At 36.5% G+C, this 23774-nt stretch overlaps 1 protein-coding gene across 2 annotated transcripts; it reads left to right on the top strand.

Moving 5' to 3' along the window:
- The first annotated feature begins 4395 nt into the window (after positions 1–4395).
- On the top strand, positions 4396–21465 carry cldn18.S (claudin 18 S homeolog). 2 transcript variants are annotated; one of them, XM_041565011.1, is made up of 5 exons: positions 4396–4694; positions 16449–16613; positions 18524–18662; positions 20130–20240; positions 21078–21465. In XM_041565011.1, the coding sequence occupies exons 1-5, from the start codon at positions 4475–4477 to the stop codon at positions 21223–21225; spliced, it is 783 nt and encodes a 260-aa protein (XP_041420945.1). In that variant the 5' UTR covers positions 4396–4474; the 3' UTR covers positions 21226–21465. The 2 variants fall into 2 exon arrangements, with proteins under 2 accessions (XP_041420945.1, XP_018120300.1); XM_018264811.2 differs by lacking the exon at positions 4396–4694 and adding an exon at positions 10319–10594.
- The last annotated feature ends 2309 nt before the right edge of the window (positions 21466–23774 follow it).

The raw sequence follows: 23774 nt of genomic DNA, 5'->3' as shown, positions 1-23774 counted from the left end.
AAAGAAAGAACACGTAGGGGCAGATTTATCAAAGGTCAAGGTGAATTTTCAAATGAAAAAAATTGGAATTTCGAGCTATTTTTTGTGTACTTCGACTAGAGAATAGTCCCAATTCGATTCGAATTTGAAAATAATTCAAAAATTTGAATATCGAAATTCATCATGTATTGTCTCTTTAAAAATTTGACTTCGACCATTCGCCATCTAAAACCTGCCGAATTACTGTTTTAGCCTATGGGGGTCCTCCTAGAGTCAATTGGAGTCAATCGGTGGACTTTGAAAAATCAAAGTTTTTTCTGGTAAAAACTTGAATTGAATTTGATCGAATTCGCTATTCCTTCAATTCGTACAATTCAAATTTGCCCGAATACGGATCTATTCGATTGAAAACTGACCTATTCAACCAAAAAAAAAAAAAGTTTCAACTTAATTTCGGTTGGTCTTTTTGAATTCAAATTTCGATGTTTTTTCAATTCGACCCTTGATAAACATGCCCCCAACTGTTGAGCCTCAATGCAAAGCCTATGCAGGAATTAACAATTTGGACAATTATTTTCCACTGAAGTTGATCAGATTACTTCAAATTACTGAAGTCGATCTTTGCAGTAAGGAACTAATTTTTTGTAAAAATGTTTTGAAATTTTCAAATTTGAAAAAGACCAAAACATATGCACATATTTAAATGTTTAAAAAAACTTGGAACTTGAATATTCAATCGAAAACAGGAAAACGTCATTCTGCCTTTCATTTATAGCAAGTCTTATTTCAAATTATTATCAAAAACTCAAAAGTAGTTTAACATTTGAAAATGCAACTCCCATTGACTTCTACACGATCTTGCTATTTTTTAGTTGGTGGATTTTTTTAAAATTCAAGTTTCTTTTTGCACTTAATAAATCAGTTATATAATATAAATAATGAATTCAAGTTTGGAAACCTGAATTTGAATTTGTGGTTTTCACAGCAAGTTTTAAAAATATATCAATTAAATGCAGTGTAAAAAAAAAATCAGAGAATGTGTTGGTGTGAACAGTATTCACAGGAGCACCTGGCCTGATTGTTCATTGTGGTGCAGGTGCTGCAGGATATTCTTCCCTTCTCTTTTCCAAATTGTTGGTAATTGTATTTTTGATGTTTCTTATGAAATAGCACCATCTGGGGGCAGATTTATTAAAAGTTGAAGTTCAAATTGATGTGAATTATATTTTACTCTAATAAATTCGAATGTACTCACAACTCGAATGGGAGGTCATTTGTGAAAAAATTCAAACGTCTAAAATACAATAGAATGGGAACGACCCATAATTAGATTCGTATTCGAATTGTATATGAACGAAACTCGAATCCAATTTTCCTCCGAAAAAAACTTGAATGTCAGGAAGGCTATTAAAATATTTAAATGGGTCAACGGACCTCTGCCATTGGTAGGTTTAAGGTGGCGAATATTCGAATTAGAACTGTTTCCATGGTCGAGGTGTGATTAGTCTCACATTCGAATTTAAATTCAAGTTGGTGCTTTTAAATCTGAATTTGGGAGTTTTGACAATTTTTCTTTTTTAATATTTGAATTCGAATTTACCATTCAAACCTTAAACCATAAGGGTATATATTCAAGGCAACCTATAAAAATCAGTGGCACATCATTTACAAAATGCCTACAAAAATGAGTTTTGGCACAATGATGTCACACAAAGACATGACAGAGATGTGTGAATCATATGACAAGATGCACTAGCTTACTATTACATTGACAATGATTAGTACCTGAATATATCCTTTGAATGTAACCTAAAACATCAAAAAAAAAAAAAACTGCCACTATTTTTCCATTGCTCAACTTCCTGTGCCTTTATTTTTCCCCGTGACAATCTTAATGGACCTATGTGTTTCAGCTTCTTGTAATGGTTCATAACGCCCAACCTTTTCCTGACATTCTCAGTGGTGAAAACTATGACTCATTCTGCCAGATGATGAACTCATGCTCATGGATACTACGGATACTACGGATACTATGGACTGAAAAGGAGAATTAAATGAGTTTCTTTATAATTACAGATAACCCTATCAGTGGTTTCGCTGAACATAGCCACGGTCACATGCAACAATGCCAAAATGAGAGCATGAGACAGAGAGAAAAGAAGGAAGCCGCAATGATTTGACTTCAACAGCTCTAAATGGAAAGACCTACATATAGTCATGTGATTATTAAAACATGAAGACGTGAATTTGTCTTATCAAATTGGACAGATGGCCAACTTCTCTATGATATTTTGCCCACAGAACATTGGTATAATATCCCAATGTGATGAAATGTAACAAATAGTACAGCTGCTTGTGAAATCAGAAGCTTGGCGCTGGCCGCCTACATATACATGATCTGTTATCCAGAAACCTGTCTCCCATAGACTCCGTCTTACCCAAATAATTCATATTTTTACAAATGATTTCCTTTACCTCAGTAATAATAAAACAGTAGCTTGTACCTGATCCAAACTCAGAAATAATTAATCGTTATTGGAAGCAAAACCAGACTATTATTTTCTAGTAGTCTAAAGGTATGAAGATCCATATTACCGAATAGTGATGGGTGAAGTTATTCGGCAGGTGCGAATTCGAGTTGAATTCCTGCGATTCACAAAATCCCGCCGGCGTCAAAAAAATGGATGCAGGCGTCAAAAACGGGACGCCGGCGCCATTTCATGAATTTTCCACCGTTTAGCGAATTTCGTGGGAAATTCGAGAATTTTTTGGTGAAGTGAAATGCCCCAAAATCACTATTACCGAAAGATCCATTATGGGGAAAACCCCCAGCCCTGAGCTTTCTGGATAATAGGTTCCATACCCGTACTTAAATTGTTTACATATTTTTACACAGGGGAATGAAAAATTTAAAATTTAAGTAAAACTTTCATAAATGTTCTAAAAAGGTAAATAATTCACTTGACCGTTATTGAGGGCTTTGTTAGCCTGTACATGAAAACGTTCTCATTTTTTAACAATTCAGTTCATCTTTCTTATTGTGGAAAACAATAGAATTAAATGAAACATAAAATAGGGGTCAACCTGAGGCCCTTCTGCCGTTGGCAACATATTTTACCATTTTGCATAGTTTACCAAAACTCTACCGAGGAGGTGATTCATCCTGCATTATACTGACATCTTTTAGGATTGCTTTCTAAGATGGGATATCACCGTGTAAGGTTAAAGAACTATTACATTTTGTATAAATTCTGTTTTCCTCAATGCAACAAAAAAATGTCTCTTCTAAAGATACCATGCCATTTGGAAATAATATAAAATACACGTAAAATGGTTTTGTTGTAGAACTATTCAAGTTGATTAAATAAGGGGTTTTCCATTTCTGGGGGGTGCTACGGTCAAAATTTGGTCTGATGGTGGGTTGCCCTGTGTTGGCGGGAAAGGTTCTCCTTTTGTGTTAAAATGGCCCTGAGAAAGCAAAATCCGTTTCTAAAGAAAAATAACCAGTGAAAAGAAATAAATAAAATACAGTGAGATTTGATCATTATTCCAATTTACTACAATTTGGTCTAATGCTAAAACTTTTTGCTTCAATATGGTGCTCATGAATGTGCTCACTGCTGGCGCCTGGAGCTTGATTTGGTTTTAACTGGCAGTGATCTGATTATACTAAATATTTGTTATGCAGATGCATACATTTATAAATACAGAAATATTGCTACCACAGGGTTCAGTTAAAAACAATACTTTTTATCCTATATTAAATAAATAATAATTCTATATTAATCTAATTTTGCAATCCAATGCCCCTCTTGTTTCTTTTATTAAATACATGGATGCCCTGTTATAAAGATATAAGGTCATCTGTGCCATAAAGGATAGGAGAGAAAGGAGAATAAATTTCCCTATAGAACAAAAATAGTATCAGCATTTAGAAAATGCTTTTTTTGACGTTGGTCATGGTGGGTTGATGATTAGTGATAGGCGAAATTATTCGCCAGGCGCGAATTCACTGCGAATTCCTGCGATTCGCCACCGGCGTCAAAAGAAAAATGGACACTGGCGCATTTATGCCAGCGAATAAAAAACGCATGCCAGCATCCAAAAAACGGACACCAGTGTCAAAAACTATACGCCAGCGTCAAATACGAGAAATTTTCCAGCGAAGCGAAACACCCCAAATTCGCCCATCACTATTGATGATCCATATTGCATAAAACTTCAGTTACCTTGTCTGAGTGTCACCCCCAGCCCATTACATCTGTTAGTCATGAGCCCTACAGGGTGTGGAAAGGAGATCATTTGCATGGTAAACAAAAACCTCCTGGTACAGAAAGCAGCACTTATCTGCCAGTTTCTGATTAGGCCATGGGCGGAACCCTGGTATAAGCGTGTGTATTTCTCATTCATGACATATACTCAATTCCAGAGCAATAATACATGCACAGATCCTTGATTGAGAAGCGCCTTAAGAAAGTTGTGAGTGAATTCTATCATGGCTGTAACAATGTGCCAGTCTTTGGGATTCTTTATCTCCCTTGTAGGGGTGGCTGGGATCATTGCAGCAACTTGCATGAATCAATGGAGCACCCAAGATCTCTACAATAATCCAGTTACAGCCGTCTTTAATTACCAGGGTTTGTGGCAGACCTGTGTCAAGCAAACCTCTGGATTCACAGAGTGCCGTGCATATTTCACCATCCTTGGACTTCCAGGTGAGAGAAGTGCTATGATTAACTATGATCAGTTTATGTTGATATTTGCTATTTGGCAATAATATGAAACTAGAAATTATTATTATGGGGAGGAGCCAAGCATCCCCTGGGATTATTATCATGACATGGTACAGAGTCAGTACAGTGTCTTCTGTAGGACAGGACAGAAATGGATTGTAACTGTATCAGAGGGGCTGTTGCTAAAGGACCTATAATATTATGAAAAGGGTGTTAGATTACATTATTCGGAAATCCCAAAAGCTAAATTTAAACAAACTCTTTATAATTATATACTGATTTTGTTTTGCTTTGTTAGGATAAAACAGTACAATGTGCTTAATGGTAACTAAGCTAGCATAAATCCATGTCAGTATCAAACCTGTTTAAATGTATTTAGTAGCCTTAAGGTAAAGTGCACCAAATTTAGGAAAAAACCCTTACCTGGAAAGGTCTTAAGGTAGTTATTAGGTCCCATTCCTGTATGTTCTCTACATCAGATACTGTATTTGTGAACTGCAACTGAAAATCCGACAATCTGTATTTTCTTGTCTTGGAATTCTGTGTATTGTGGATCAACAATTTAGAAGGGGAACAATGGGCAAATATTTAATTCTTATACTACCCGAATAGCCTTCTTGCATCACCACCCTCGACCCCTCTAACTGTGTCCCTGTTTCAGTTAAGTTTGTCATAAAGAGCGGCTGATATTTTATTTATGTGGAGTTTTATTGGAGTGTTTTAATGAATCCAGTGGTATGAAAAGTAATTTTCTTTCTCTGATTCATTCATTAAGTCTAAAGCGGGTGCAGTTATCTCTACCTGCAGTAATACAAATGAATTAATTCATTCTCAGCTGTGAAAAATTAAGGTAATTGGAGAGGCGTATCTCGGATAGCATGAGTCTTTTATATTAGTTACTATTTTTAATGAGTTTGTCTGAGCATTTTGCACTACAGATACTGTAAACATTATTATATCTGTTTAATATATCTGTCTTATATACAGTAGCTTCACTACTCTTCTACTTGTACCCACTCTCCTACCCCTTGACCAACTCTGTGAAATCTCTGTAAAGCAGTATACCCTCTTAAAAGAACACCATAATATAAACATGTGTTCACTACAGTAAAAACAGATATATAGCTTATTGTACCTGGTAAGTGCTAAGCAAATATCACAGTGAAGCTTTATCCCCTTGAGAACCTGTTGTTTTTAGAGGTAAATGTGGCAATTACCTGCTACTAAAAATCTGCTCATAAGATACTGGTCATTACAATCACCAGAACAGATGGATGGTCATATTGCTTGTACCCAAACCTTGCATGTCACCTTTCCATTACTTCTTTCTCCTATCTATAAAATTCTCTCATCTGCTTATACTTTCTCCCTGAAGTTTACTTGGTCACTGGTCAAGAAACAGGTCAACTCTTCACCGTTTCCATCGCCAATTCTTTATCCCACATGTATACAAACATGGTTGATAACAGGGTCACAAGTAAATGATCTTGGGCCTCAACTCTGGTCAACGCCAGACTCCTTTGTCCCTATATATCACCAATATCAGAATCCTGATCGTTCTATAAATATATCTTCCATTCTAACCTTAGGTGGCATTTTTGATACAGTAAAATAATAATACGGTGGGAAAGGGACAAGAGAAGAAATCCAATAATGAAATGTGATATTTATATTTCTGGTTTTTCTTTGTCCAATGATATCCATATTAAACCTCTAATCATAACACCTTGGAATATTTATTTGGGCTATGCAAGTAGCAATTTCTGAATTAACTCTTTCTCAAACATAGGAGAGTTGATGTTTAACGTAGCATGGTCACACCACCCCCCCAATAAAATATTCCTTCCTTATTTTGTGCAAAGTTTCTCTGTAGACAATAATGTAAGCATTGACTAGCGATGGGCGAATCTGTGTAAAAAATTTGCAAAACGCATTGAAGGCAATGGACATCAAAATAATTTTGATGTCAATTTTGATGTGAGCGACAATTTTTTTACGTGCGACTGTTTTGTCTAAATACATTAAAGTCAATGGGCGTCGAATAATTTTGACACACAACAATTTTATGTGCGCGACAACTTTTTTTTGGCAGCGGAAATTCACAGCAAATCCGTGCCTGGTGAATTAATTCACCCATCACTAGCATTGACATATCTCTGCTTGCTGCTGTTAGAAAAAATGGAAACAACCTCAGCAATATGGCAACTTTCATTCAAACACAAAATAATTTTTAATTCTCCATTTGGGTTAAAAATACAAATATTTTAAGAACGTGCATTTCGACAGTTGTAAAGTCAAAAGAACGCATGTCTCCAGTCCAGTTCATGAAAATTTGTGCTGTGTTTAAGGCAATTAAGGGAAATAGTTTCATATGCATTGCTTCTTTTCTTGTTTTGGGATATAGTTACAGCTTGTTCTCTGAGATAAAAGTTAAGTTGTATGTTTTAACAAGCAGAAAACACAGTGAATACCTCTTGTTAAAGCATCATAATGTCTTTCTTCAAACGGCTGCAGGCAGCATGAACTCACAATAATGCCCCACTCTGCCACTATTGTGGCTTATTTGAGCAAAGTACATCATATAAAAAAAAAAATCAGCACTGAGCTCAGACTTGTCTAATTTCAAAGAAACAGCAGCATTTTATTTGTCCATGAGCAATAAAACCTTAAGTAGTCTTATTAAAAGTGTACACGCAGTTAATAAACTGAAGTAGATATTCTAACAAATAAAAACAGAAAGCTGGAACTTTTTCCACTAGATCTTGAAGAAAATGTATGTATTTTTTAGCATATTTTTTTGCAAATATCTTTTTTTGTTAGGGGGGAATTATACTGATTAGTCAGCCCACTACAAGATGATTTATCAATAATTAAGGTTGGGCTTTGGGTCAATTGATTTTTACAAAGTGTGACTGTGTTTTTTAAATCAAACACAATCTGTTTTTTTTATCTTTTAAAATATTTAAAATATAAAATAAACAAAGCTGGTCCTTTTTCCGATGATAAGCTTTTTATTCTTTTATATACATGTATGTGTGTATGTGACTTTTACAAGAAACACCCATTTGAAAAGAAAAATAATTATGGGAATGTGGTAAAGTTAAACATATGTTAAATTAAAAAAAACAAGCTCAGTCCAAGCAAACATTTTTTTTTAAAAGTGTGGCTCCTCAATGACCTTAAAATAACAATAACAATACAATCCCCCTTAGAACGAAGATAAAGAAAAAACCTTTTTTAGAAATTGTATATTTTCTTCTTTTACAATTTTTTAATCTATTCTGCCTCTCTCTAACCTGACTTTAAAATACTATCCACTATTCTAGGCAATATCAAATAAGCAGATTAAAATATACAGAAGCAACATATATATGAGCACCTCATACAGTTTTGCTGCAAAATTCAGTGGCAATCTGTTCTAGAATTTCACCATAAGTTTTGGTTAGCTGGAAAAAAAAGCAGAACAAAAAACAAAAACACAGATTGACTGCAATGTACTGTATATGACTTGAGAAAACACCACCAATAATGCAACAATGTTTAATGCACTTTGTATTTTCTACACCAAAGTTATTATTTCTGAATCAATATATCAATATAGGTTACCTTAAGTAGGGGTAACATTTGCTTCTGCACCTCTGATTATTTTCTGAAAGATTTGGTGTGCCCTCCATGCACTATTTCGATTTATTTCTGAATCAACACAGCTATTAATTAGTTTGCAAACTGCATATTTGGTTTATTAATATTTTTATATATTATCAGAAATTATTCTCAAGCTCCAAATATTCAGGTTTGTTCCCTTCACAACACCTTACTGGGAAATTTACAAAATAAAATCTAAAACAAGTATTTCACAATTTGCTTATTAATGAGTCTGTAAATAGGACAATTTTTGTCCCATTGACTGTCTTACACTTTTTACACCTACACATTTTTTTTTGTAAATTTCCCAGTAAGGTATCGGTTACAAAACAAATCTGAATATTTGGAGCAGAAGAATAATTTCTGATGATAATAGCTAAAACTAAAATATGCAGTTTGCAAACTAACTAATAGCTGTGTTGATTAGTGATGGGTGAATTTATTCTCCAGGCATGAATTTCAGTGTTCCAATGTTTTCGTGAAACTGTGGCGAAAATTCACTGATGAAAATTTTTCCGCAACAAAAATGGTCATGCATCAAAATTGGCGAATGCATAAAAATTGTTGAACCTCAAAATTATTCAAAAGTCCATTGACTTTAATGCATTTGGACAAAATAGTTGTGTGTCTTAAAATTGTCACTTGCGTCAAAATTATTTTGACGCCCATTGACTTTTGACGCCCATTGACTTTTGCGTTTTACAATTTTTTTGCAGAAACAGGACAGATTCGCCCATCACTAGTGTTGATTCAGAAATCATCACTTTGGTGTAGAAAAGTGCAAAGTGCATAAAAATTGTTGGGATATTGGTGGTGTTTTCTCAAGTCACATACAGTACATTGCAGTCAGGGAAACAGCATGAAGAAATTCTAATAATGCTGTTGGTGTTTTTTTCTGGCTATCTGAAACTGGAGGATCATTTCTGATGATAACTATATGTCTAAAACATGCAGTTTTTCTCACTAATGAAGAGCTGAGTTGATGCAGAAATAATGACATTGGTGTAGAAAGTGCAGTATAAATATAAAAATATTGGTGGATTTGCTGCAAAAAGACACTTGAGAATAGTTTACACCCATTTCAATCACCAGTTCAGCTTCTGCATTCTATATACACAGCTAACGTATGATCTTCTTTATGTGGACACATTAAGCCATAGGAAATAAAGTAGAGCTGCTGTACTCGCTAATGAAATTCTTTGTAGAATTTTTCTGATAATTTTAACTCAGCTAGGTGTTGGGAAATGTGACTGCGTTGTACCTCCTACAGAGAAGTAATATTAATGTACTACCAAGGCACCATTTTGAAAATAGGAACTAACTGTTAAAAGATGTATTTGCCCTTTGCTTTTCCCTCCAATGCCAATACTGTTCTTATGTACCAATGATGAAAAAACTGCAATATAACTATTAGCAGGACAGATTGTTAAGAAGGGTGTTTTTTTTTAATAAAGTATCTTTTTAATAACATAATTACAATCAGGTGTGTTCCTTGGAGAACCCAGAATATGTAATAAAATAAAACTAGATCCACTTGTTTTGGTTGGTTTGGCTTCATACACAGTCCAATAAATTACCAACTCAGTCTCACCTTTAGACAGTAACTCTTTAGTCTAAAACACAAAGCTTGTTTTCTTGTCTTCTTGACTTCTAATTCCGAATGTTGGGGATATTTGAGTAGGAAGTAAAATGATGTACACAGAAACTGCCCCAAAGGGTCATTTCGTTAGCAAAAAAATATGAAGCAAACAGCTTGATCTCATCATATTGTGGGTGACCATGACATCATGAAACTCCCACCTCAGTGCCTACAGTTTCATTCTGTGTGAATATCATATCATATGAAACTGGCTACGCACAGCCCACAAAGAGGTCGAAACCAAACAATCTTACGAAAACATACTAAGCAAACAAAGCTAGAAAAGAGAGAGGAGGTGATATCTGTCCTTATGAATGGTACTTCTGTAAATTAATAGAGGGAAGCACATTGTGCTTGGACAATACACAGCTCACAGCCATGTCGGTAACAATGTGTCAAACTCTGGGCTTTATTGTATCAGCCCTGGGCTTTGCTGGGATCATAGCAGCAACGTCTTTGGACCCATGGAGCACCCAGGATTTATACGATAATCCAGTTACTGCTGTATTTCAGTACCAGGGCCTCTGGAGGAGTTGTGTTCAAGAGAGTTCAGGCTTTACTGAGTGTCGACCCTACTACACCATCCTTGGGCTGCCAGGTTATTGCTTTCTTTTTCCTAGTGTTTCATGTTTTCATCATTTATCAAAATGGCATTAATAAGAAATGTGTCTCCATCTACAGGTTCAGATGTTTCATCAAAAAGTTCATCATCTAATATATTCGTTTTTATAAATAATATCAAGTTGTTGTCTTGTCTATTGTTGATTAAAACAGTGAACCTGACGTTTAGTTTTTACTAATATGGAATTGAATTGAACAAAGTAGAATGTATTACCTCTCTTCTGGCATCTCTAAGTTTTTATTGAAGGAATATTTAGCAAAAACTAAGATTTAATCCTTATTTTAAATTATTTTTTTCCCCTCTGCATTAGCAAAGAAAGATGTGGAAGGATAGTCAGTGTTGAGCTCTTGTTAGGAAGGGGGCAAACTCTTTTTATACTCCTCTTACCAGTTATTTAATCAGTATTAAGTATCTAGAAAAATTTCAAGACTAATGTATTTTGGAGATGAATACAGAGACAATTCTGTAATTGGCTACTGAAGTAAAATCTGACTCTCTCATTTAATTGTAATGCTAACATTTTGTATAAAAATACACAAAGATTTTATACTTCATGGATTACTTTTTCTAGAACCATAATGATTAAAAGGGAACTATGGCGACATTGTAAATTTAATATAAGCTTCATCATACTGAAATAAGAAACTTTGTAAATGCAATCAATTAAATAATTGTTTCTGAAACAAGTTTATGTTCACTTTCCATCTCTCAGCATCTCTTTCTCTTCATTCTGTCTTCATGCAGAAATTGGATATTCATTGACAGTTAGATCCAATATATCTTATAGCGGGGCTTCCTTTCCTAGCAGCTGTATTAAAGTTCACTAACAAATATCTTACAAAATAACTGCCTTTTGCACAAATCCTGCATGTAGAGAGACAGGATTTCTGGTGATTTTAATAGAGCGAGCTCTAATACATCTTCTAGGCAAAAGGAGCCCCCTATAAGATATATTGGATCTAACTGTCAATGAATATCTGACGACCAATTGCTACATGAAGACAGAATGACGAAAAAACAGATGCTGAGAGAGGAATAGTGAAGAGAAACTTGATTATTTTAGAAACTGTACACCATTTTTAATTGATTGTATTTAGAAAGTTTCTTATTTCAGTATGATGAAGCTTATATAAAATTTTAATTTTCATGATATTTCCCCTTTAATCAAAAAGAGTAAACTCATAAGTGCTAAAGCATGTTCAGAGGTATTCAGATCTTGTACATTGTCAATAAGAGTCCAAGACTACAAATTATTTCCTTGCATTTCAAGCTGACCATTGAGAAACCATCATCAATAAACTAATACAAACTGGGTAATTTAAAATGTTGTATGTTTTCTGTAATTATAGGAAATATGTTTTGCAACACTAACACATTTACCAAGGGATATGGATTATGATCATTCAAGGGTTAAGGAGTAAAAAGGATTTTTACATTATAAGCGAAACTGGGGTATTGTTTTCCTTATCAGAAATGCAGGAGCTAAGCACCTTATCAGTTTTTCCCTTCTATTTATCCATGACTTCTGTTCAATTTACACCCTGCTTATAAATAATGGAGTTCAAATAAGAACAGATTGTCATACCTCCAAGAAGGAAGTATATGAGGCCACTGTAGTGTTACCGGTAGTTTGAAAGCAAAAGCAATAAGGCACTACAGGATGCAACTCTTTAACGCTTCCATTTTTGCACAATTTCTTTAAGTACCATAATATAGCACTTAGTAATCATTGTGATGTTTGTTACTCCATATGTTCTATGTATGTAATTCATGTGATTTACTTGTATAATCACATTTTCTTTACAGTGCTACGCAATATGTTGGCGCTATATAAATACATGTTAATAATAAAATAGTATATGAGAATATTAAAATAAGGGAATTAGTGATTTGGTTTTTTACGATATTATTTAGTATTATATAGTACAGGTATGGGATCTGTTATCCAGAATGCTCAGGACCTTGGGTTTTCTGGATAAGGGATCTTTCTGTAATATGTATCACCATACTTGAAGTCCTAAAAAATCATTTAAACATTAAATAAACTCAATAGGATTGTTTGCCTCCAACATGGATTAATTACATCCTAGTTGCCAAGACAGAAAATTTGTGTGGGTGAGCAGTTAAGGAATAGTGATCATAACATGGTCTCTGTTGCAGAAAAAACTCTATAAGGGAGCAACTAAAACACTAAACTTTAGTTGTACAAACTGACAGTATCTCTGCAACATATTAAGTACGAAATGCTTTTCACAGTGTTAAAAACAGACTTTTTTTGGGGGGGGAATTTTTAAAATGCTGCTTAATAAACATACATGTCAGTATATTCTGCGTGTTGTAAAACAAAACCATTGTGGTTCAATAGAAGTGTTTGTGTTGAGGTGGGTAAGAAAAGTAGGATTCAACCTTTTTCAGCAGGATTCGGATTTGGCCAAATCCTTGTACCTAGCTGAACCGAATTCTAATTTGCATATGTAAATTAGGGGTGGCTATGGAAATCATGTGATTTTTTGTCACAAAAGAAGAATTTTTAAAATGTTTTCCCTTCCTGACCCTAATTTGCATATTCATATTAGGATTCTGATTTGATTCAGATTCGGTTCAGTATTGGGCCGAGGATCAAGAAGGCCAATAATTCATGCAAAAAAGCTATCAGACAAGCTAAAATCGATATTTTTTTTTGCACCAAGCAGTAAAAATAATCCAACATTATTTTTTAAATATATAAATAGTAAAAAAATGAAGCAGGAAGGGGTGGGGCCCTTAATATAGGAGGGGGGGTCAGTTTGTTTATGAGAACAGAAAAAAAGCAGAGATTCTGATTTTTTGGTCTGTCGACACAAATGATGAACCAGTTAATGAAGGTTTCCTTCTTAATAGTCCCAATCCTATTAATACAACTAATGTTGCTTGGTTCACGCATCTGGAAATTCAAAAGTGACTAGAACATTTTAAGATAAACAAAGGTCTGGGACAGGATGATATTCATCTTAGGGGACCTTAGCTTTGTGATTGCCAAACTGCTTTACTTAATTTTTAAGGATTCATTGAGGTCTGGCATGGTGCCGAGAGACTGGCATATTGCTAAGTGGTGCCACTTTTTAAAAAGAGATCCTGTTCAAAACTATAGGCCGGTTCATCTGACATCAGTGGTAGGAAAGCTTTTCCAAAGGATATTATATGCTGAAAATAATAATACTATGAGTTTGTGCCAATATAGTTTTCTGCGTAATAGATCTTGCCAGACTAATTTATTTTCATTTTATGAGAAAGGTGAGCAGGGGCCTTGATTCTGGGAAGGCAGTGGATATGATCTACGTTGCTAAAGCATTTGATACAGTACCACACATAAGATTACTGTTTAAATTAAGGAATGTTGACCTGGAACATAGTATTTGTACCTAGATAACTGGCTAAAAGATAGACTACAAAGAGTGATGGTAAATGAAACATTTTCTAATTGGACCAGTGTTGTTAGTGGAGTACCGCAGGGCTCTGTACTAGGTCCCTTGCTTTTCAACTTGTTTATTAATGACCTGGAGGTGGGCATTGAAAGTACTGTTTCTATTTTTGCAGAAGATACTAAGTTGGGCAGAACTATAGGTTCCATGCAGAATGCTGCCACTTTGCAGAGTGATTTGACTTAATTGGAAAACTGGGCAGCAAACTGGAAAATGAGGTTCAAATGTTGATAAATGCAAGGTTATGCACTTTGGCAGAAATAATATAAATGCAAGTTATACACTAAATGGCAGTGTGTTGGGAGTTTCCTTAAATGAGAAGGATCTGGTGTTTTTGTAGATAACAAGTTGTCATATTGTGGGCAGTGTCACTCTGTGGCTACTAAAGCAAATAAAGTTCTGTCTTGCATAAAAAAGGGCATTAACTTAAGGGATCAAAACATAATTTTGCTTCTTTATAGGACTCTGGTAAGGCCTCACTGGGAGTATGCATACCTCCCAACCCTCCCGTTTTTAGAGGGACAGTCTTTTGATAGCTCAACTCGCAATTCCTCGTTTGTACTGGAAAGTCCCATTTTCCTCTGCACTGAACAAGCAGAAAAAGAAACAATGTTTCTAACTTAATTGGCTTTTGGCAGAGAGCCCAGAACAGCCACAGCAGATAAGATACTTTTGTAACAATTTCTAGAGAAGCAAATGAGTAATTGTAACAATATAAGATAACAGGTCCCTTGGGAAAAGTTTAAGACTCACAGCTTAAAGGGGAATTCACCTTCATTAGCAAAACTGTAATAACTGAAAAAAAACACAGAATTATGTTCAAACTTTCATAACCTGCCAAATTTTGTAAAATGAACATGGTGATTAGGGGGTATGGCCAAAAAATGGGTGTGGTCCAAAAAAATTCACACTTGATAAAGGGTTTGTACCCGAAACATGTTGTGTTTTACACTGCTAATAATAAAGAACCTTTGCAGTTATTAATTACTGCCTGGAAGCTGTCTATTCCTTTATGCATTTCTACTTAATTTTGCAGGGAATAAATTAAGAAAATATATATATATTTACAAATATATAAATAAATTAAATTATTTTATTAAATATAATCTATGGCAGCTGGCTTCCCAATAATTCTGAGCTTTCTAGACAACGGGTTTCCCGGATAATTGGTCCCATACCTGAATTATTGGTATTTGGCACTGACAAGGTTTGAATACAAAATTTGCAAGGTATGGGATCCATTATCTGGAAACCTGTTATCCAGAAAGCTCAAAATTAAGGAAAGGCTGTCTCCCATAGACTCAATTTTATCCAAATAATCCAAAATTGTGAACTTTGTTTCCTTTTTCCTCTGTAATAATGAAACATTATCTTGTGCATGATCTCTAGTGATGGGCGCAAATTTGCAAATTTCCGGCAAAATAAGCGAAACTGTGACAAATTCACGGAAAATCATGAAATCAGAAGGTTCCCAAAAAAATCGTGAAATTTGGAAGTTTTCACTCAAAAATCTTGAAATTTAAAGGTTTTCACAAAAAAATCGTGAAAATTGGACATTATCACTAAAACAATCATGAAAATCGGAAATTTGTACAAAAAAATTGTGAAAATCGGAAATTGATGCTGGCAAATCATCACCAGCAAATTTTCACGGGAGATTCGCGAATTTATTCACCGACGGCGAAACCCGGAAATTCGCCTCAAATTTGTGCCAGGTGAATTTATTCGCCCATCACTAATGATCTCAACTAAGACATAATTAATCCTTATTGGAAGCAAAACATAGAAGTTTAACAAGATATTTCAGCTGTATGTACTATGGCAATAGAATAATTATATTTATTTTATATAACAGTGAGGGTTTATTTACAAGTGTTTGAGCCTTAAGGGGTGCAAAAAACTGCCCTTAATGCTTAGTTACAAAACACTTCAGCAGGGCATTAGTGGCAAAGGTACAATGTTATTGGCAGTACAGGCAGTAAAGACAGGGCTCAGCTGCACAAACACCCTCTGGCACTCCCTAAATGAATGTTACGATGGGTAGTATGCGCCTTTTTGCCTCGCCCAGCCTGTTTCTTGGCTGAATGTAGGCAGAACTGTGTTTACTAGGGGAGGGGTACCAACTGTGAATGTTTTCTGCAGTTTGCACACTGCCCCATGGTTTGTGACCTATTGGGAGTTGGCACAATTTGCTGCCCTTAGACTAACCAAGTCTCTTAGTTCAGCCACATAGTTTAGGAGCCACTGTCTAATGCTGGTAGTGAGAACAAAGAGATATCTGTGTTTGAAATCTGTCTCAGGAAAAGTCTAAAGAAACCTGCCAATATAAATGTTACAATGAGGCTAATTGTTTTTTTATGCTTTTGCAGCAATGTTCCAGGCAGTCAGAGCCCTGATGATCGTGGGCATAGTGTTGGGAGGCATTGGCTTACTTGTGGCCATTATTTCCCTAAAGTGCCTTCGCATTGGTAACATGGAGGACTCTGCCAAGGCCAACATTACCTTGACATCTGGTATCATGTTCATTCTAGCAGGTGAGTGATTCTTGCAGTACTGCTTATGAATAGTAAAATGATTTGCCCAGTAAGATACCACAGTGGCAATCAACATGATATGAGGCAATATTTTCTATTGTACTTGTTAAAAAATTAGAATACTACCCAGAGTTCTCTCTAATACCTTCTCATCTTTGTGCGAAAAACCATTCTTTTGTGCGCACATTTTTAATATGTGTTAGGAGTTTTTAAAAACCGTGTGCGCAGTTCAAAGTTGATTTGTGTTTTCACGCAAAATTCCTTCTTGCACACCACAATTTGTTGTGTTCGCTAGCCTCAAAATGCGTGCGGGTGCACACCTGAGGCATGTCAGAACTGCTGATTATTTGCAGTGTAAACAGTACAATTTAGAAATAAAAACTACACCATAAAAATCATGACAAAATCCTTTTAAAGTCTCTGAAAGGTAAGTTTTTTTTATACATTTACCTTTTATGGGAGATCTGTATGAGAACTGCATCCAGATGTTTGGCCAAACACCTTTAAAAAGGACTTACTATGAATAAAAATGGGGAATTGCCACTCTAGATTAGAACTAGGTCACATCAAGATCAATGTAAAATGAGTTTTAGAGGCAGGTGTAGTGCTGTTGACTTTTTAGACTATGGTGATCCAAGGTATATTCATTGACGGTCTCTTGATCCCTCCAAATTTTGTATACAAAAAATACATAAACACTTGCAAAAATGTGAACAATCACATATGAAGAATCTATGAATTACACAATTAGAAAATTATGCATCTTTTCAGCAATACATATTATTGTTAAATTCAGAATGCTTTGTTTGGTATGGCTTTTGGGGCAAGTCATGCATATGTATTATCTAGGGCTCCATGTCATATAATAGACTGGGTGTAGCTTTGGTTAGGCAAGGTGGTATGGCTTATTGGATCTACTAGTCTGTTACAATGAAGTGGTGGTCCTTATTGGCCTTGTTAAGATGCACAGTGTCACGACCGGCACCCAATACCATAACAAGTGCCAAGCACCCTGGTCTCGGCTCGGCTTCACCAGTAGTGTGACCACCGTTGGGCTTTGGGAGGAGCCCTCAGCTTACTTGGGTGCCACCTGGACTTAACAAGAGGTGCAAGGCGAGATGTTCTGGCTGGCAAAGGGGCACGGCTGTTAGCAGAGTCTTTTGGGCCGAAGGTCACGGTACAAAATGGAGCAGGCAAGAGAATCATCAGACAGGCTGGGTCGAGGCAGGCAGATATCAAGAATCGTCAGGCAGGCAAGGGTCAAACCGGGTTGTCAACCAAGGGGTTAAGCAGGAAGAGTTGTCGTAGGCAGGCGAGGGTCAGGATACAGAATGCAGAGTAGTCAGGAACAGGCTGGGTCAAACACGGGTAATCAAACAGACTAGATACAGAACAGATTGGATGCACAAGGCTCAGGAAACCACTAGAAACAAGTTCTATTACACACAGTGAGCAACAAATCACAGTGTTCCCTAACACAGTGAGATATAAATTGTAGTTTCCTGTCAGGTCCATCTAGCTGCTGATTGGTTGGGATCCTACAGTGCAAAGGGCTAAGAGATGCAGATGCTCCTGCATTGCTTGGTGGGTACTAGTACTACTTTACTGTAAAACAGCCCAAAAAGCAACTTCTAAAAGCACATTCCTGTTATATTTAGAGGTGAAGAATGCAATGGCAAATGCTTTCCCTTTAAAATTGCTTTCTTGGATATTTATAACAAGAGTGGGAGGAGGGATAGATACTTAGTCAAACTCTAGTGTCTAGTAAAACCCCAGTGCAGAACCATGAACCATTTGCCCTTAAAAAATAAAGCATGTTTAAAAGAAAATGTTTAATTTTCGGTACAATCTTGAGTTGTCCCCTGGCCTGACACCTTAATGTTTTTTTAATACATATTTGTTTTATTCAGGACTGTGTTCAATTATTGGAGTATCTGTCTTTGCCAACATGTTGGTTACAAACTTCTGGATGACTACAGCCAATATGTACACAGGAGGTGCTATCAGTGGAATGGGAGGAATGGGCGGCTTGCAGACTCTACAGACGAGGTAGCCTTCATTTTGTGTAGTGCACATAATTACTAGAACAAGAAATTCAATATATGTACGCATGTGCAGGGCCGCCATCAGAAATCACAGGGCCCCATACGAAAAAATTTCCTGGGCTGCGCCTACCACAAGCCGCACCTCCCCACCCCACAGCTCCACCCCCACCACACACTAAAAAAAAAAAAAACATTGGTGGCTATGGTTCCCACATGTTAATAAAAAAATTAAAAAATATTGCTGGTCAGGGCCTCCCCCATTGCAAAAAACATTTGTGGTCAGGGCCCCCCATTAAAAAACATTTGTGGTCAGGGCCCCCCATTTAAAAATATTGGTGGCTAGGACCCCACATGGGTAAAAAAATTGGTGGCCAGGCCCCCCCACACACACGTTATAAGAAAATTGGTGGCCAGGGCCCCCCTTAAACGTCCATGCAAAAAAACTTGCACCCCCAGAAGTTGAAAAAAATTTGGTGCCCAGGGCCTCACCACACAACAGGGACCACAAAGGGTTACCTTTAGGGAGGGCCTGCCATGTTACACTTACTTCATTAGTGTGACCCACCTGCTGTCAGTGAGCTGCCAACTACAGAAGGGAGGAGGGGAGCACAGGTGGCTGCATCTTCTTCCAGTGACAGCATTTTCTTCCCTTATTGGTCACAGAATTTCTAGTCCTGGTAAAGCTGCATGGTGATTGGATGAGCTGGAGAAGTTCAAACCTCAGCTATCCAATACCTGAACAGCTCAACTGGGACTTAAATTCAGTGACCAATAAGGGGAAGTAATGGACAGAAGATACCTCCCCTTGTGCTCCTGCCCTGCCTTCCCGAAGTCAGCAGCTCTCAGAAAGCAGGGGGCCCCGCTAATCAAGAAAGTGCGGTTTAGCTAGGCCCCCCTTACCCTCGGGGCCCCCTACAACCCTCCCCCCTTGTCCCCCCCTGATGGCTGCCCTGCGCATGTGCCATACATCTTCCTCCAACAAACCAGAAGCATCAGCTAATATCTTTATGTATAGGTGTATATTAGCAATTTTCTACATAATTATAACCACAGAAAAACTTGAATATACAACTTTGCCTTACTATAGCCACTCTCTTACTGCTCTTCTTCATGGCAGGAAGATGGTTGGGTACTATCAGACAAAGCTGTTTATTGCTGTAATGTGTTTCTCTGATACTGACAGCTTCCCATAGCAAATGCTGTCAATCACCAGAAATGACAAAGGAGGGATACTAGGGGCATTTTGACTTCTAAAGAGCTATGGTGACCTTCGGCTGGTATTGAAGCTCGAACCATTTAGCTTTTTTTAAATAATTGTTTGTTGATGTTTATTTCTCCTTTAATGTCCTATGAATGGACAAATGCCCGAAGTATATGAATATTCCTGAGAAAGTTGTGAAAACAGGTTGCAGAAATTAGATCCTTCAATATCCTTCAAGTGATATAATCACATTTATTTTCTGATATCTAGATATACTTTTGGAGCAGCACTTTTTGTTGGATGGGTAGCTGGAGGCTTGACAGTGATTGGAGGAGTTATGATGTGCATAGCATGCCGCGGACTCATGCCAGAGGAAAGCAAGTAAGCTATATGAAGAACATCTCACATACTAAAACAATATGTAGGAGATACAGTGCAACAAATAGTGTGGAACTCTGGTAGATTTAATAAATATTAAACTGGGGAATCCAGAGGGAGGCCAAGCTGTTCAACATTTTACTCAGCTATTTCTATTTACTCAACACTTACTTAACATTTAGAGGCTCATTTATTAAGGCATGATTTTTTTTTTTGTGGCATCTGTTTTGATGCCGAAAAAGTTGCGGTTAAAAAAGACGATATCCCCCCCCCCCGATTTATTATGCCTCAAATCTGTTCCAAGTCTGAATACAAAAATACTCCATCTAAAACCTGTTGAATTCATGTAAAATTCAATGGCAGATATTTATTTTATAATCTGAAGATGTTTTATCCCTCACAAAATGTTTGGAGTTTTCCGGGTTTGACGCTGTTTTTTCCATGAAAACTCGGGCATGAAACTCTAAAGATTCGGGTTTTTTGCTCGACAATCCAAATAAGTCACGTTTTTTCTTGAACCGATTTTTTTAATTGATAAATAGGGGCAAATCGTGAATTCTAGTTTGGTCAGACTTTTTTTAATTAAAAAAATCAGAAACATTCAAATTTTGATAAATAACCCCCTAACTGTCTGTGATGTACCTGAGGAATTTATGGAAGACTCAACCACTTCACGGGCACTAAGATGCATTCAAGATTCAGCCTTACAGAGGCAATATACAGAGACAATGAAATATCATCCTTTATAACATAGTATACAATCATGCAAAAGTCCATTATTGTAGTTACTGTAATAAAATAGACGAACCTATATTAATAATCATCATCTGTTTTCTGCAGCTACAAGGCAGTCTCCTACCACGTTTCTGGAAAAACTCCAGCCTACAAAACATCTGCCTACGAGGAGAAGAGTAAAAAATCCATTTACAACGAATCCAAAAGGAGCGAGGATGGGAAGAGCTACCCTTCAAAATATGATTATGTGTAGCTGTCTAAGAACCTGGTATCTACCTACAGTTGTACCGTTTAATATAAGGGGATGGCCAAATTAATTAGTGCAACCCATCAAGATAACTTACTGCTAAACTGTAACACGGTACAGCTAATGGGCAAGTTTAAGTTAACCTGTATCTCATGGCTATGCACTGTTTATTAAGCCAAAGCCTTTTTTCTTGTTTTGTAGTATATTTTATAATGCTTTTTACATAAAACTGTTTGTATCTATAAATTCTAGTTTATAGTTTTTTTCATGACAAAGTTGTTTATTAAAGATATTATAGCCAAAGATTTCTGGAAGGGATTACATTTAGATGAACCCTCCTCTACTGGTTTCCAGGCCGCTACAAGGTTCTGTCTGCATTTTGGGCTGGGAACTTGTATCTTCAGCAGTATCTCCACCTTGGGCAGGCCCTTGGACGTTGAACCTCTGATGTATATCTATGCTTATTAGTTACACATAGCTGACTCTTTCTAAAACTTCCTTCCCAAATTCTTAGGGGCCGATTCACAAAGGGTCGAATATCGAGGGTTAATTAACCCTCGATATTCGACTGGGAATCAAAATCCTTCGACTTCGAATATCGAAGTCGAAGGATTTTAGCGCAAATAGTGCGATCGAACGATCGAAGGAATAATCCTTCGATTGAACGATAAAATTTTTTAATCCAACGATCGAAGGATTATCCTTCGACCAAAAAAATTTAGGAAAGCCTATGGGGACCTTCCCCATAGGCTAACATTGAGAGTTCGGTAGCTTTTAGATGGCGAACTAGGGGGTCGAAGTTTTTTCTTAAAGAGACAGTACTTCGACTATCGAATGGTCGAATAGTCGAACGATTTTTAGCTCGAATAGTTTGATTGAAAGTCGAAGTCGTAGTTGAAGGTCGAAGTAGCCCATTCGATGGTCGAAGTAGCCCAAAAAACACTTAGAAATTCAAAGTTTTTTTACTTCGAATCCTTCACTCGAAGTTAGTGAATCGGCCCCATAGATATTACCCAGTAGTGGAAACTAGTGCAGTAGGCCAATGCATTCAGACATTTCCCTTCTTTATTCTAGTTATACTAGTTAATTGTTGACTGGTTCCTACAGACAATTGGGATGATCCAAAATTGTACCTTTATTAGTAAATAGACCCCAATGCTTTGTTATATTAATCAACTGTATTTTCATAAAACAAATCTTGCATATAGAACTTTAACCAGCATCCAACACCTAAGGTGTCTACTGAATTCTGAGCATCTGTCTGCCTTTAGAAAAGAATCCTGAGTGCCCACAATGCTCTGAACACAGGATGGATGCCTTTGAACCCATGAAGCATCCTGGCATTATGCTTTGCGGTTAGACCCAAGTATTAAGGTTATTACGTGATACGGGTTTTCAGATCTGGTTTATACTATCTCCCCCCCCCCCCGTTAAAACCTTTTTATTCCTGGAAACTTTTCTTTTTTGTGAGAGATTTCCAAGTCTATAAAAAGTTCTAAGTGCGCCATCTGAAAACTTTCTTCGCAGCTGGTCGGCGCTATAAACATGGAAATGTTGCAATACTATTTTGTGAGAAGGAAAAGGGAATTTTAAGAGCTTTCAAGAGTCTTTCAAAGTGTATTGAGTGAAGCAATTGCTATTCATGGGGACTATGCATTTCATGTTCTAGCGAATTCCTTTGCTAACGCTGTATCTGCAAATGGATATTTCGACAAAGTTATAAAATACATAAATCTGGAGTTTTACTCGCTGTCAGAGTTCTATAATGCTTCACACTAAAGAAAGATAGAAGCATTGAGAAAACATTTCTATTGCATTTTGAAGGCTGAACACAGGCATTTCCCGAATTTTATTGTCGCCAACAATCACTGAGGTGCAGCGGTTTAAGGGTCTATGGAATATTACATCTATTCAATTTGCAATTCTACTCCTCTTCTGTGAATAAAGATGGATTTCATTTAAAACCTCCCTGTACCTCTCTGTGTGAGAATAAATAATGTCACAGTGATTGCTCTCCTAAAATAATGCAGTGCTGCAGCTCTTTAATCCCACAAAACTATTTAATAAAGTTATCCTATGCAGCTAGAATGGAAAGCTTTGTCTTTCTAGAACTACTTAAATGAAACACTACAATAAGCCTTTACGTGATTTTCTGTGTGTGTGCAGAACATAAATTGCCCTTATACATATAATCAGGAGATGTTGAAGTGCAATGGTAAGTGCTTAGGGTAACCCCTAGGGATCATGCTGCAGATGTCTATCAATAATAAGTATGGAAACCCATATGGCTGGTATAAATGCAAATAAGGAATGTTTTATGCATTTTAAGGGGCAGATTTATCAAGGGTCGAATTTCGAAGTGTAAAAAACTTCGAAATTCGACCATCGAATTGCATTACTTCGATAATCGAAGTCGAAGCCGAATTTAGGCCTATTCGATGGTCGAAGTACCCAAAAAATAGTTCGAAATTCAAAGTTTTTGAATTCGAAAATTCACTTCGACCCTTAGTAAATCTGACCCTATGTGTTTTAAGTGCCAGTGATTGCCATATGGA

This window comes from Xenopus laevis, chromosome 5S (assembly GCF_017654675.1).
Source record: "Xenopus laevis strain J_2021 chromosome 5S, Xenopus_laevis_v10.1, whole genome shotgun sequence".
Lineage (NCBI taxonomy): Eukaryota > Metazoa > Chordata > Amphibia > Anura > Pipidae > Xenopus > Xenopus laevis.
Note: the sequence above shows the minus strand (reverse complement) of the source record. Positions and strands in the feature narration are given on the sequence as shown.

Coding starts and splice junctions, on each gene's coding strand:
- cldn18.S (XM_041565011.1), top strand. CDS start 4,475: ATGGCTGTAACAATGTGCCAGTCTTTGGGATTCTTTATCTCCCTTGTA. Junction 4,695..16,448: donor CACCATCCTTGGACTTCCAG/GTGAGAGAAGTG, acceptor ATGCTTTTGCAG/CAATGTTCCAGGCAGTCAGA. Junction 20,241..21,077: donor CTCATGCCAGAGGAAAGCAA/GTAAGCTATATG, acceptor TGTTTTCTGCAG/CTACAAGGCAGTCTCCTACC.